This window comes from Salmo trutta, chromosome 35, assembly GCF_901001165.1.
Source record: "Salmo trutta chromosome 35, fSalTru1.1, whole genome shotgun sequence".
In the NCBI taxonomy this organism is placed as follows: Eukaryota; Metazoa; Chordata; class Actinopteri; order Salmoniformes; family Salmonidae; genus Salmo; species Salmo trutta.
This window is the reverse complement of record NC_042991.1, coordinates 26,875,927-26,891,148: the sequence shown is the minus strand read 5'-3', so window position 1 is coordinate 26,891,148 and position 15,222 is coordinate 26,875,927. Positions and strand designations below refer to the sequence as shown.

Sequence of the window (15,222 nt, the reverse complement as noted above, 5' to 3'; positions counted from 1 at the left end):
TCTCAGTCCAACGCTCAGTCAGTCTAAATTAGTTTAAGAAACCCGTTACTGGTCAAACAAATACACAAGCGGTGCCATAGTTATAACACAACAACAATAATAGTGTGTGTGTGTGTGTGTGTGTGTGTGTGTGTGTGTGTGTGTGTGTGTGTGTGTGTGTGTGTGTGTGTGTGTGTGTGTGTGTGTGTGTGTGTGTGTGTGTGTGTGTGTGTGTGTGTGAGGTAGCGAGGCTGGGCGGTCAGAGATGAATGAAGAGATAGTCCATTGAAAGCGGTTGAATACCATGACAACTGGGGGCAACGTCGGATTTATTCCAAACAGTTACGGCACATTGTAAGGGGGCGTCAATCATCTATTATCTTGCAACCGAAATAAATGCAAAATCTTAGCCTACACAAAAACTTCCAAAAGGAGCCGGACATTTGTCTACATTTTCCCCATTGTCCGCAGCTTAGCAATCGGTTTGTACGTGTGTTTGCTTAGCCTGACCACCCAGGACTCCCGGAGGATTCGCTGAGAACGAGAATCATTGTCACCCACATCACATAGCCTACTAGATGAGGGCAGTGGGCAATAAAAAGATCTGTAAATAATATCAACACGATATTCTGCGTGTTATATTGACTCAACGGCTTCTCTTTCGATTCCCCGTGAATTGAAAATAAATTGCTGCAATAAAATAAGTGTTATTATTATGAAGAAATGTTGACTAATATTCCAAAGGGATTTAGCCTTTATGTATTACATTGTGTAGCTATGGATAGTCTAGCCAATGCATGGATGCATGTTGTAGTTAGCTATTTATGACTGAGAGAAATAATTACAGTGATCAGAATAATGATATAATATGGTAATAATATGGTAATAATGATGATAGTAATAAAGGACAAAATGACCAACATGATTCATTTCAGCCTACTGCAAGTTCCGTATGTAAGACTCAATAAACGGAATTTATTCTTGTCCTCTTAGAACGTATTTATCCAAATGTAGTTAGCCTATTTACAATAAACGCCTTGCAGAGATGTCAAACAACATTCTGAGTCAGGCTATGTTTTATTCATGATAGGATACTTGACTTAAGCCTGCACCAAAATATTGACCTAAAAGGTCTTCATGAGTTATCCATATTAAACACCCACAATTCAAACTTCGATACGTAGACTAATAACATACATCTTTAAAGGGTGTTCTTGCCCCTAAATATATTAATATAGTATTTGCTTTGAAGCGATACATTATAATTGTTTGAAGCAATGCAGTATAGTGGTTTGTGTAAATGACATGCACAAACGCCCCTCCCCATCTCGGTAATTATCTGTCCCATAATACCAGTCATCACATTTCTGAAGCACCAATGACAGACATTTGGATGTCCCCAAACCCTAGCATTTCACACCCACAAATATTCTTCATCCACTTGACTCCAAGGACCTCCTACACGCGTTCAGTCTTTCCCTGGCATATTCCGATTCATTTTCCATTGCAGGTTCAGTGTTTTAACTAACCTTATATAGACCAATCCGACTGGCAATGGCTTCCTTTATGCATGTGCTTCTAGTCGTGCAGCATCCATGAGCCTCTCCTCTCCATAAACTCCTGCGCTCCTCCATGACCAACACATTGGAGCCCTCTCGACGAGCCAGCGGTGAACAACTAGCATACTGCATGCCAGGATTAATTCTTCGTTTGGCTTGAATTAACCCAAAGGACACGGCCTGAATATCATCTTAACCTCGTTTTGAACTAGTGTCCCCTTATTCAGTTTTACTGGTTCAGCATAGCAGCAGGGATAAAAACGAACTCTTGTATACAGCGCGCACCACAGACTTTCTCACACCATGTCGTTCAACAACACAAAGATGGGTTTCTCTGTAAAGGACCTTCTGGATCTTCCTGACACCAATGGAGGTTCTGGAACGGAGGAGACCGAGGATGAGAACGAGGAGGAAACTAGTGAGATTATGACGCAAAATCCATCTTTAGAAAACGCTGGAAATGTGCCCTATAAGAGCCTTTTGTGTGATGGTGGTGGTAATTCCTACTCAAAATGGCTTGCCTCCTCCAACAGCATCCAATATTCACGTGAGTAGCTCTTTAAAAGGTTCGTTTCCTAAGCATCGAGGTATATAATTGATTTGTCCACTTCCTAGTCATATCATCATTTCAATTAGTTATCAATTAAGCCATTAATGAAAACAAAAACCTTTGCATTAACGTTTTCACTATTTCATATTTTAGTTAGGCATATCTCTTATGGGTTTAACTTATTAGTCTACTCTTAAAGTAGTTTATTCATGCGTAATCAGAATGTGTAATATTATACGTGCTTAATGCAAGTCTCCTTGCGTAATTATCCACGCGTAATAGTCCTAGTTTAGCCCTTGTCACCAATAGGCCATTGTTTTAGATTATATAGCTAATCTCTTCAATATTTTCCATTCTTTGCTAAGATTAACTATGGGCTATGATGAAATATTAACTATATATTCACTGTATTTATTGTCCATCTTTTATAATAATCAGACCGACGATTTTTCATTTTAAACAGGTTTGTCAGTTGATTCTCGAAACGAACCGAAATCTCCAGAGCTGTCCGCCGACGAATCCCAAGATATCGACAGAGACACCGCAGTTGACAGCAGCGACTCTGGAAAGAAGAGGAAAAGGAGGGTGCTGTTTTCCAAAGCGCAAACATATGAACTAGAGCGACGATTTCGACAACAGAGATATCTGTCCGCGCCGGAGAGGGAGCACCTTGCCAACGCACTAAGACTGACACAGACCCAGGTAAAGATCTGGTTCCAGAATCACCGGTATAAAATGAAGAGAGCACGCGCTGAGAAGGGTATGGAAATGGTTCATCTCGTGTCCCCAAGACGGGTGGCCATTCCGGTTTTGATTCGGGATGGAAAACCGTGTGACACAAGCAAAACTCAGGAACTTGAGGCCTCGTTCAGGGCTGGAATACCTCTCTCGGCGTATGACGCCTATTCTCTCCATCACATGCATATGCGCTCTCACTACAGCCCCAACGCCATGTCACAACTGCCCAGTCTGCATCACTTGGCGCAAATGTACCAGTGGACTTGGTAAAATATGGATAGGTCTACTTCAAATAACTTTGATTTGAAAAAAATAAATACAACTTTTCCTGATTTGGATTGAAATTATGATCTCTATTTTACTCACATCAAAGCTGATTATGAGGTGGCCCATGAGTTGGACGATGTTAGGCCTCGTGAGATTCCGTTAGTTTTATAATGTTTGCTAAATTAATGTTATAAATAAATGTTATGTCTGTTGTAAAGTGCTCATATTATGAATTAATTTATGGTTTTTGGTGTACTGTTTATTTAACTTGAATATTTATGGCCGTGAATAAACCTTTGTCATTTTGATATGGTTATTATTCATTTATTAAACTACATTCAATTACTTTTATACAGGTCCAATAAGGGGAATCGAATAGACTTCATTTAGGGTAACTTGTTCATTATTTGTTAAAATTGTTATATGCGTATAGATGCCGTTACGCACAAAACTAGATGAATACGAGTTACTTTTTTAAAGTAGCAGATTGTGCAAAACATGTTTTATGTCTTCCTGTATCTAATTCCGGCCAGGTTTGTTATTGAATCACAAAGGAAAAACAGAAACAACCCTGAAGTGAATCTCTATTGCAAACACAGTCTTCTCAAAAGTAAAAACGCCCTATGCACGTGCCTACAACAAATAGGACTATTTTGCTATATTCTCCTTACGTTTCCAGATTGAAAAAGGATGTATGGCCAGGGTGTAATCCGTTACATGTAAGGGATTACAAATCTGTTACATTACAAGCAAATATATTGTAATCAGATTACAGATACTTCTGAAAAACTAGAATACTAGATGATTACTTCCAGGATTACATTTAAATTCAGAAAGGATGTTTGTGAAAAAAATATTTGACACTTCTCTGTTTTCTCAATGACATTCAAATCGGCATTGAAAAAATATACAAATGTATGTTTGTTCCACCTGAGCGAGTCTGACCAGAGGTCAGAGACCCCTATGACGACACACCAAATATGTTTGATGGATCGCGGGAAAAGAGCAGGAATGGACTTTTGTAGGCTACAGTCCAAGCTGTCTTCCAATGGTGCGACTATCCAACTTGAATAAACGCTTGGAGGTAAGGATGACAGCAGTGGTGTAGTCTACAGCGATAGAGATATCACTTATTATTGATATCTACATAGTGCATTGATGTGAATCACACTGCTGCTCTCTCATTTAGCTATTTGCACCTTACGGAGTGTGGTTGTTGTGGATGGCTGTTCACAAATCTAAATGTGTATTTGAACCCAATAATGGTTGAATTCAAGAAGTTTAAGCTGCCTATCGATCATTGTTTTTGAAACCAGTTGACAGCCAGTGAAAATGCGCTCTTGTAGCAGCTGCATAGTGAGGATCCCAGCCTATGGAATAAAAGTCTGGCTTCTATTACTCAGTCTAATTCATGCTGATAAAAAAATAAATCCATAGGCCTAATGGACACATGCTCAAACTCGCACTCTTTTGATATACTTAAAGGTGCAATCTGTAGTTGCTACAGTTTTTGGACTTATAAATGATACATATTAATGTAAAGATATCATTTCATCTTATGTAGTAGAAAGCGATGGGTTAGAAGAAGCCTTTATAACCTATTCATAAAGTAACATGTAACATCCATGTACGGCCAGCTATGTTTGTCTTCTTCTAATGCCTCTTAAAGGAAAGTCATCTAAAAGTAACGGAATGTAATCAGATTACGTTACTGAGTTTGGGTAATCCAAAAATGATGTTACTGATTACAAATGTGGACAGGTAACTAGTAACTGTAACGGATTACATTTAGAAAGTAACCTACCCAACCCTGTGTATTGCTTATAGGATTGTATATGTATGGATATGAATAAATTCTGAAGTTAGAAAATACAAAGCGTCCTCTATTGTAATTATATAAAAGACCCATTTGACTTTCTCTATTCCTATGAATAATGTTTCCTGTTGCAACAAATTCATTATAGTCAATATAAACACAATTGAAACTACATTATTTCTCACTCAGTTTCTCACAGAACTGCATTGCTTATCAATTCACAAAGAAACCCCCAAATATATAATAGAGTGCAGCTGTGGATGTTTGGCTGCACAGCATGGGAAAGAGAGGGGATGTTGTGGCAGTGGTGGATGGAGAGCTGTGAAGGTTTTTGTTTCCATTTCAGCTGCGTCAGTTTGGTCAGCTCATCTCTCAGTAAGGATAAGGAATAAGTATCTCTGAGGTTTTGTAAAGGCTGTCACTTGGCTCTTTTGTAACCCTTGTTGGAGACGTTGTATTCCGTATGGGCAGCTGGCCTCGTGGAGGGGATGGGGAGGGACCCCTAATAAAACCCAACTTGTGTCTGCTTTCAAACATCCCATTGTTACCTCCCATGGGGAAAAATAATTACAAATTCATGCAGCATCTTTTCAGGGAGGGGGTCCTTATCCTAAGGTTCCTCTGTGCAACCCCACTCTTTCCATCTCTCCCTGTCTCTCTTACTCTCTCTCTAAATATTTGTAACCAGTTTTCCAGATACTTTGCCCATAAAATATCTGTACTCACTCTAGTCTTCTAAAACACATGTTGTAGTCAGTGGATAACTGTACACTCATCATGCACTTCAAGCACAACTTTGAAGTGATAAATAATACATAATAGGTATATAAGCTATAATGTTACTCGCATTCCTTAAAGAGAACCACAGTATGAGTCATAATACCCATAAAACCTAGCGGTCAAACAGGGAAATGGTTCCAATTGTTTTTCCACCATTCATTTTTCCCATAGGGAATTTTAGAAACACTTCAGATAAGAGCTGTTTCGTGTAGGGTTACCTTGGCATAAAGGTTTGATAACTGTGTAAATCTCATTAGGACAAGGCTTCTTTTATCAATATATTCACCTGTATTTACCCCCCAAAATGAAATGCTAATTAGCTGCTAATGTGAGTCTCATAAAGAATTACAAATGCCATGATCAGGATGAGACTGACGAATCGAGGCAAAGGTAAGAATCTCTGGATTAACCATCTAATGTTAGCTAAATGTAGTAGTTAATACATTGGCAACATTTCTTTAAATGGACAAATGACACCTCCACTGTGGGGCTCTATTAAGTCAACCAGCAGCTGAGCATCAAACAACGATGTAGTCTTTTTTAGCCACTAGATGGCAGTATATGACTTAATGAAAAAGGATAAAGATGCCTACAGTCTTCACAGGGGATTTGTATTATAACCACTGGGTATACTGTATATCCCTTACCTGCTCCCAGGATCAATATTACAAAGATTTTGTCATTTGAGCAGTTAATAATTGTAATCTAATTTATTCGCATTGAGCATTTTAGACAAATGTATTTTTTTCTCCCTCAGTTGTTGTTACAGGAAGGTGTAGGTCTTTAATTAATGACATTTTAAAAAAAATGTATTGATCATATCTATTTAAATCTAATCATGTTTAGAGGTTAAGAGTTTGAATATCCATTGACTAGTTTAACAGACAAATAACAGTTAAACGAGAGTGTCTGTAAAAACTTGTTTTGCTCAACATTCACCTCATTCAGTTTAGAACAGGCAGCAGGGGCACATGGGAGAGCTGTTAGGGGAGTGGTTTGTCCACAGAGGGGAGCAGTTGGGCAACAAAGGACCTTGGATGGATACACAAGAATGTTCTCATTTACCAGTGATATTTGAACCTACATGCATTAATGGAGGTGGAATGGGGGGGGGGGGGGGGGGGGGGGGGGGTAGGTAGTGACATGCAGTGACAACATTTGTATGTCTATTTGTTTCTTTTTGAGGGGTTGAAATAAGTTTCCGTTGGACCTCCGTGTCCATTGGACAATAAGGTAATCTTCTTCTTCTTCGACCTGCTCCACCTCCAGTCTCACAGTTTCTTAGACCCTCTAGACAAGGCTCCTCCATCCAGATAATCTATAGCGCCTTCAGAATGTATTCATACCCTTTGACTTATTCCACATTTTGTTGTGTAATAGCCTGAATTCAAAATTGATTACATAGATTTCTTTCTCACCCCATCTACACACAATTCCCCATAATGACTAAGTGAAAACATGTTTTTATACATTTTAGCAAACGTATTGAAAATTAAATACAGAAATATCTAATTTACATAAGTATTCACACCCCAGAGTTAATACATGTTAGAATCACCTTTGGCAGTGATTACAGCTTTGAGTCTTTCTGGGTAAGTCTCTAAGAGCTTTGCACACCTGGATTGTACAATATTTGCACATTATTCTTAAAAACATTCTTCAAGCTCTGTCAAGTTGGCTTTTGATCATTGCTAGATAGCCATTGTCAAGTCTTGCCATAGATTTTCAAGACGATTTTCAATTTAAGACGATTTAAGTCAAAACTGTAACTAGGTCACTCAGGAAAATTAAATGCTGTCTTGGTAAGCAACTCCAGTGTATTGGCCTTGTGCTTTAGGTTATTGTTCTGCCAAAAGGTGAATTTGTCTCCCAGTGTCTGTTGGAAAGCAGACTGAACCAGATTTTCCTCTAGGATTTTGCCAGTGCTTAGCTCTATTCCATTTATTTTAATCCTAAAAAACTTCATAGTCCTTGGTGATGACAAAAATACCCATAACATGATGCAGCCCCCTCTATGATTAAAAATATGAAGAGTGGTACTCAGTGATGTGTTGTGTTGAATTTGCCCCAAACATAACGCTTTGTGTTCAGGACATAAAGTTAATTTCTTTGCCATATTTGTGCAGTTTTACTTTAGTACCTTATTGCAAACAGGATGCATGTTTTGGAATATTTGTTTTCTGTACAGGCTTCCTTCTTTCCTCTGTCAATTAGGTTAGTATTGTGGAATAACTACAATGTTGTTGATGCATCCTCAGTTTTCTCCTATCACAGTCATTAAACTTAACTGTTTTAAAGTCACCACTAGCCTCATGGTGAAATCCCTTAGTGGTTTCCGTCCTGTCCTTCGACTTAGAAAGGACACCTGTATCTTTGTAGTGACTGGGTGTATTGATACACCATCCAAAGTGTAATTAATAACTTCACCATGTTCAAACGGATATTCAATGTCTGCTTTTTAAAATCCATCCACCAATAGGTGCCCTTCTTTGCAAAGCATTGGAAACCTTCCTGGTCTTTGTGGTTGAAATTCTTTGCTCGACTGAGGGACCTTACAGATAATTGTATGTGTGGGGTACAGAGATGAGGTTAAACACTATCATGTTGAACACTATTATTGCACATATAGTGAGTCCATGCAACTTAGTATGTAGATTTTTACTCCTGAACTTTTTTTTTACCAATTGGTAGTTACAGTCTTGTCCCATCGCTGCAACTCCCGTACGGACTCAGGAGAAGCGAAGGTGGAGAGCCATGCATCCTCCGAAACACAACTCTGCCAAGCCGCACTGCTTCTTGACACACTGCTCACTTATCCCAGAAGCTAGCCGCACCAATGTGTCAGAGGAAACACCCTAGAGCTGGCAACTGTTGTCAGCTTGCAGGCACTCAGCCCTCCACAAGGAGTCACTAGAGCACAATAGGACAAGAAAATCCCGGCCGGCCAAACCCTTCCCTAACCCGGACGACGCTGGGCCGCCTCGTGTCTCCCGGTCACAGCCAACTGTGACACAGCCTGGGATCAAACTCAGGGCTCTAGTGACACCTCGAGCACTGTGATGCAGTGCCTTAGACAGCTGCGCCACTTGGGAAGCCACCTCTTGAACTTATTTAAGCTTGCCATAACAAATGGGTTGAATACTTATCGACTCAAGACATTTTAGCTTTTCATTTTTTATTAATTTGTAAACATTTCTAGAAACATAATTCCACTTTGACATTATGGGTTATTGTGTGGGCCAGTGATACAACATCTCTGTAACACGTTTTTTGGGGAAAACGTCAAGGGATGTGAATACCTTCTGAAGGCACTGTACCTCCTGACAAAACTACAGATTTAGGATATTAATTTAATCTGTCTTTTGTTGCAGAGAAATGCAAACTTGTAGTGTATTCAAGGTTTAAAATACTTTTAAGACTTTGTCATTTCAGACTTGATTTGCCCTAACGAAAAATGTATCAACCCCTACATAAAATGTCCATGAATTATAATCCACATAATAATTCCCATTTCCTGTCGATTCAGGATTATTTTCCTGCTGTAGCAAACTGGCTCAATTTAAGATCCTACATCTGTAGGAACTCCAGTCCTGACTGTAACTCTTCCACATATTCAGCATTCTTTACAAATTGATTTAAACCATAACCATTTCAAGTGTAGTTTTCCCTTCTTTATAGAACATGATTGAGGTTGTCAAAGACAAAGCACATGTTTTTGTGTTCATTTTTCCATCTACACAGTGGGGGGGGGGTGAAGAAGTGACCTTTGGTGAAGAAGTGAAACACCTACTATACCTCTGATATATGATCCAGAATGATATCCACATTGAAACCATACTATGTCCTTTGTGTTATGCTCATCCTTAGCAGGAAGAATAAATAACATATACGCTAGATAATGACTTTCCTCATAAGGATACTAGTGGTGCCTTGTCCTATAGAACTGTCATACAGTGATATTCAATGGTTGATTTTACAACCCTGAGCTGAAGGACCATTGTATCCCAGCAAAAGAATGCTGCCTGCAGACTCCAGTAGCCTCCTTCAACCTCAGATCCTCAGGAAGGAGCATTGTGAACCGTCATCCATCCTCCCCTGGACAATGGCTAGTCTCCCTTGTTTCCTCAGTGCGCTCTCCACCTCTTTCATACCCACAGACAGACATGCTCTGTGAGCCTGGAGCAGCACATGGTTTGCATCCCAAATGGAACCCTATTCCCTACATTAGTGCACTACTTTTGACCAAGCACTACTTTTGACCAGAGCCCTATGGCCTCTGGTCCAAAGTAGTGCACTACATAGGGAATAAGGTTCCATTTGGGACGCACAGAGTTTCATTCCCTGCAGCCAGTGGCACAGATGTTGATCCCATGGCACAGTGGCACTCTGGAAATCTTGTCTACTCGTCTAAGCGTGGCCTCGCCTGGCTGCCTGGCTGCTGGTCATCCACTCCCTCTCAAGAGCTCTTCACTAGGAATCTGACCGACGCCACAGTCCATACAGGCAAATGAATATGTCCCGAATGGCACCCTATTCCCTACATAGTGCACTACTTTTGACAAGAGCCCTATTGGCCCTGGTCAAAAGTCGAGCACACTAAATAGGGAATAGGGTACCATTTGGGATGTAGCCTGGATAGAACGCATGTCTCACAACAAAACACGACAAAACACGACACACTCCGCAGCGGTCTAAGGCACTGCCTCTCAGTGCAAGAAGCATCACTGCAGTCCCTGGTTCAAGTCCAGGCTACGTCACATCCGTCTGTGATTGGGAGTCCCATAGGGTTGTGCACAATTGGCCCGGCGTCGTCCGGGTTAGGCTGTTATTGTAAATACGAATTTGTTCTTAACTGACTTACCTAGTTAAAGGTTTAAGTAAAAAAAACACTATATGACACAACAGTCCCAGACTTTTATTTTGGACTGAATATACCTAGGTAGCGACGTAGGAAAATTTTCACCTCTTGTTCATCATAAAGATGTCAGTGCTGTAACTTGCATGTAAGGTGAACTATTTAAATCACTAACTGAACGATTCCTATAAAATGTTTGAAACCCTATCCCTCAAAATAGTATCTTAAATAAGCACTTGTCTTTTCTTTTTGCACTGACTTTGCTGATAACAGCTTTATTGAGGAAAAATGTACTTACTATGACTGTGATATGTGGTTGTTTCACCTAGCTATCTTAAGGTGAATGCACTAACTCTCAGTCACTGTGGATAAGAACATCTGCTTAATGTATTTTGTCCATAGATTTCATAGATTAGTGGGTAAGAGGTCAACGATTACCCTCCCCCCCACTTCCCCTGGCTGGGAGTTGGTTGCTGGGCTGGCCAGGGTAGGGGCCAGGTGGTCTGAATCCCTCCTGTGAGTGGCTTGAGTGGCTGCCTTTCCAAGAGCCCCGGAACACAGCTGCTTGTCCTATTGCTCTTCAGAAGAGCAGGGGATTAAATGGAGAAGAGAGAGAATGAGGGACAGAGACAGAGAGACAGAGAGAGAGTAATAGGTAGAAATTGAAAAACGGGAAATGGAAAAAAGGGAGGGTAAATCGAGATCTTTCTAGCAAACATAGTAGGCCTATGTCATACAGACATGAACCAGAGTTGTGAGAATAGAGGGTTTGACAAAACAGCATCTTCAATTCAAGGTGTTTTTGTCAAAATGTGAATTTTGAACTACATTTCCTGTGTATACGTGGCATGTGGCTCTCCCACCTGTCAAGTTTCATGAAAGGTTAGCTTAGCGCGAGGAAGTTCCTCAAAAACCTGGACAAGTAAGAAATTATATTTTTCCTACAGCTTTATTTCTAGAAACTCTAATGGTATTAAGTAGGGAGTCACACAAGGCAGGTAGGGACAACACAGAGAGAGTGGCCCTGACGAGATCTCTGGATGCAATTAACAAAATAGAAGTCAGTTTATTCAGCAAGGGTGCATGTCAGGAGACCACTCCTCCATATAAGACCGACACAAAATCAATAAAGCTTACATCGGGAGTGTTAATGATCATTCTCTCACAGGAGGGATAAACTGTGGGTGATGTTCTGCCAGATGGGTGTAAATCCACGTTAACTGTCTTCTCACATCATAATGACTGTGTAGTGTTCTCCTTAACACAAAAGAGAACACACAACATGATTAGTCTCGTAATATCCCAATATCAATACGTCGTTTCAAATACGGCATTTTTCCTGATCCGCAGAGGGCAATCTTCTTCAGTTAGCTGGGACAGAGATGTGGGTGATTTCGATGAAAATGCAATCACTCTCCCGAGTGTTTATGTGGTTTGCTAAATGAATTGTGACGTGTGCTGCAAAGAATAGGCGGGAGAAAATCAATTTAATTGCGATACCTAAACTGCAAAGTGCCACTTATCTTTATACTCGCTGTTGGGCACTTTGTGGCTGTGCTTTTCATTACGGTGTACTAGATAGTAGCATAAAATCATATTACACGTGAATAACCTGATTGAAATAGTAATATCTATCACATTACACAGTCATATACAAAATAGCAGAATTATCACACCCTCAGCATATTGTACTAAGCTCATAGGGCATTTATAAGGTACATTCTTCAAGAATCAATGGGTATATCCTACATTTCATTACAATAGGACAGCAGTAAATCTTACAATCTATTCCTGTAATGCTCCTTACACAGTATGCTATGGCCCAGCTGTGTGAGGCTGAAGTAACGGCCGTCATATTACACATGGCATCTGCAAACTAAATTGGCTAGCATGATACAATGGCTCACATCAAAGGAACCATCACAGTTCATTTCAAGTGCATGCACAATACACCAGGCCATGGATCAGCCATGTCCAGCGAAGTAGTCTTCTTCATAGAATATAACATCTTCCTTGTTCTTGGTGGATGTCTTTGCATATTCATCTATTTTCAAGTGGCCCTTTAATTATAGACAGCAGATTCATATTCATTGGATCTTTGTTTTGTACAGATGTTTTCATGCCAATAATTGATAACAAATATTTCATTACTATAGCTCACAATTCATTTTGGCAATACGGTACAGAATCACAATAGGACATGGTTATATATACACATATATAAACATGTACATTCAAATAATGAATAATTTAAGCCATTCAATGGCTTAATAAAAGACATTGAAGAAGGTGGTATGGAATAGATATTAAGTTCCCATTCCCTATCATATCAGTATTGATGCTTTGCCTCATGGGTGTAAAAAAGACTAAACATAGGCCATCAAAAGAGCTGCTCTGCTGCGATGTATGGTGTCCCAAATTTGGGGAGCAATATATGTAGAAATACCATGGAGCTGGAAATGGATCTTTATCTCCGTTTGGAGTCACCATGCTAGCCTGCCAATAGAATACCATCAAATTGATGTGTGTGCCCTTGAGATGATTGGACCTGATATTGTTAGGTGTGTCATAGAAACACCTTAGAAAGATGACCTTGAGACAGGCTAGCTACATACAGTATAGGCGTATACTAGGCTATAGGCCTATAATCATTATTATTCTCATCATTGGTATGTCTACTAGTCTAACAGCTTACTATGGCATTTGACCAATTTCGCTTCGAAAGGAATTATTTTACTTTATTTGCTATAAAATACGCTATAAAAATAGAACCTGAAAGTTTCAGGTGTGTCGATAATGCACGTATTTCTTGGTGTAGGTGTATCCATTTCTGCTACTACTAGCCTACAGAAACACCATTCAACTCTAAATGATTATATACGATCATTTATTTGATATCGGCTGCTGATATCCTTTGATTGCACATTAATCAATACAGTTGTCCACACTTGCACAATATGGCCTACTGCAGAGTCCACAGCTAAAGCCCCAGTCTCCAACATATTAGCATTTCATTCCCTAACAAACATGAATTGAAAGACAAAGAATACTGGAGCAGATGACAGGGTCTTGAGTAGACTCACACTTATCACTTGGATATGCAGACCCATGTACCTAGAAGACTGCATGCGAAAAATGTAACAGTTTGGTGCACTAATCTGCCAAAACAATCAGCAGTTAAGTAAAGGGTCAATCCATAAAATACACATTGGGAATGTCAAAATACAGTAAAGCAATAAATTAAAGCCCTCCATGAGCAGAAAGCTTGAGAATAAGCTGCTATTATTCTTATACTAATAAGTCTATATTTCGCTTATAATTCGCCTTAAAGTAGTAAGTATATGCTATGGCATAAAGGAGTACACAGCCTACATATAGATGCCGCTTGAATTTCCAGATAGCACATAGTAGTGGATTTTGTCTAGAATACAACCTTTTCTTAAAATGCTCTTTTACACGTTACCCAAGTGCTTCCATTAAATCAATTAAACGTATTACAAAATATTTGTGTGGTATCTTATTAAATAGCCTGTTATCATAAGTTAAAACAATAGTCTATTAAACATAACTAAATTGAATGTCAATTATAGGTCTATCTTCTTGTGATTTTGGTGCACTGCTGTAAGTAATTCTAACTTGTTTTCTCAGGTAAAGAGGTGGTCTTTGGTGACAGGTTACAATACGCGACAGGTCAGGTTACATTTGATTGCAAAGCATAAATGACTAGGCCTGACATCTCATCGTGCCATGATATTTCTCCTGAATGTCAAAATTAAGATTACGTTCAGTAGACTTTACTAATTTCACAACTGTATCAAGTCAATTCCTATTCCAATTGTTGATTTATGCATTTAGGCTACCATGCTCAGTAGACCACCAACGAGATTTTGCTCGTGCATGCCCCAAAAAGCATTTTTTATAGGACATAGACTACCTACCTAAAAGAGAAGCCACCGTGTGCCTGCAGTGGAACCTAATATTTAAATCTGACCTCTCCTCTTGTGAAACATATTGTCATTATTAACAATATTGTCAGACAGTGTAGTCGGCAAACATAGCCTCTAGGCCCTCCGTTGAGCAAATACCCAGGGGGTTTGGTGTAATTCAAATGAACTAATCGTTCATAAGGGATTGACCAAACAAAGAGAGCAGACATACAGGTTCGTCTCGTGCACAAGGAATGACGTCCCAACACGATTCGATTAGATTAGTAGTTTGTAGCACAGCTGCATAACTTAATATAGCTGCCCTTTGTCTTGCAAAGAGGACTTCCATTTCTGGAAATGTGTCTTCTGCAGGAAAACGAATAGGCGCCAACTGTCCAGCAACATTCTGAAACCGTCGAACCGTGTAGGTTACAAAATATACTTCGGTAAATCATTTCTATCCATCTTGTTTCTTTCTTGTTGACCTCGCCGTGACATGAAAGTTGAGATCATAGCTTTTAGTTTAGTTGAATTGGGTTAGCTAACAAGCACGGACTCCGCACAAGCTCATTTGCTTCACTTACATCTCGGGTGTATTAGCAGGAACGGTTCAGGACCCGGCCTTCACTCTAAGCGCACAAACCCTTTACTGACCTCTCCAAATCTCTCATGTTATTGAGCCAGTGATGCCGAAATGCATCAAGTGCCCCATTGATGCCATCCCTCTACTGCAAGACATAGGGGTATTTTCA

The 15,222-nt window shown here is 39.7% G+C and overlaps 1 protein-coding gene across 1 annotated transcript; it reads left to right on the top strand.

Annotated features, from left to right (window-relative positions):
• The first annotated feature begins 1,435 nt into the window (after positions 1 to 1,435).
• Positions 1,436 to 3,399, top strand: LOC115174374 (homeobox protein Nkx-2.2a-like). Its single transcript, XM_029732897.1, has 2 exons — positions 1,436 to 2,085; positions 2,552 to 3,399. The coding sequence occupies exons 1-2, from the start codon at positions 1,842 to 1,844 to the stop codon at positions 3,094 to 3,096; spliced, it is 789 nt and encodes a 262-aa protein (XP_029588757.1). The 5' UTR covers positions 1,436 to 1,841; the 3' UTR covers positions 3,097 to 3,399.
• Positions 3,400 to 15,222: the final 11,823 nt, after the last annotated feature.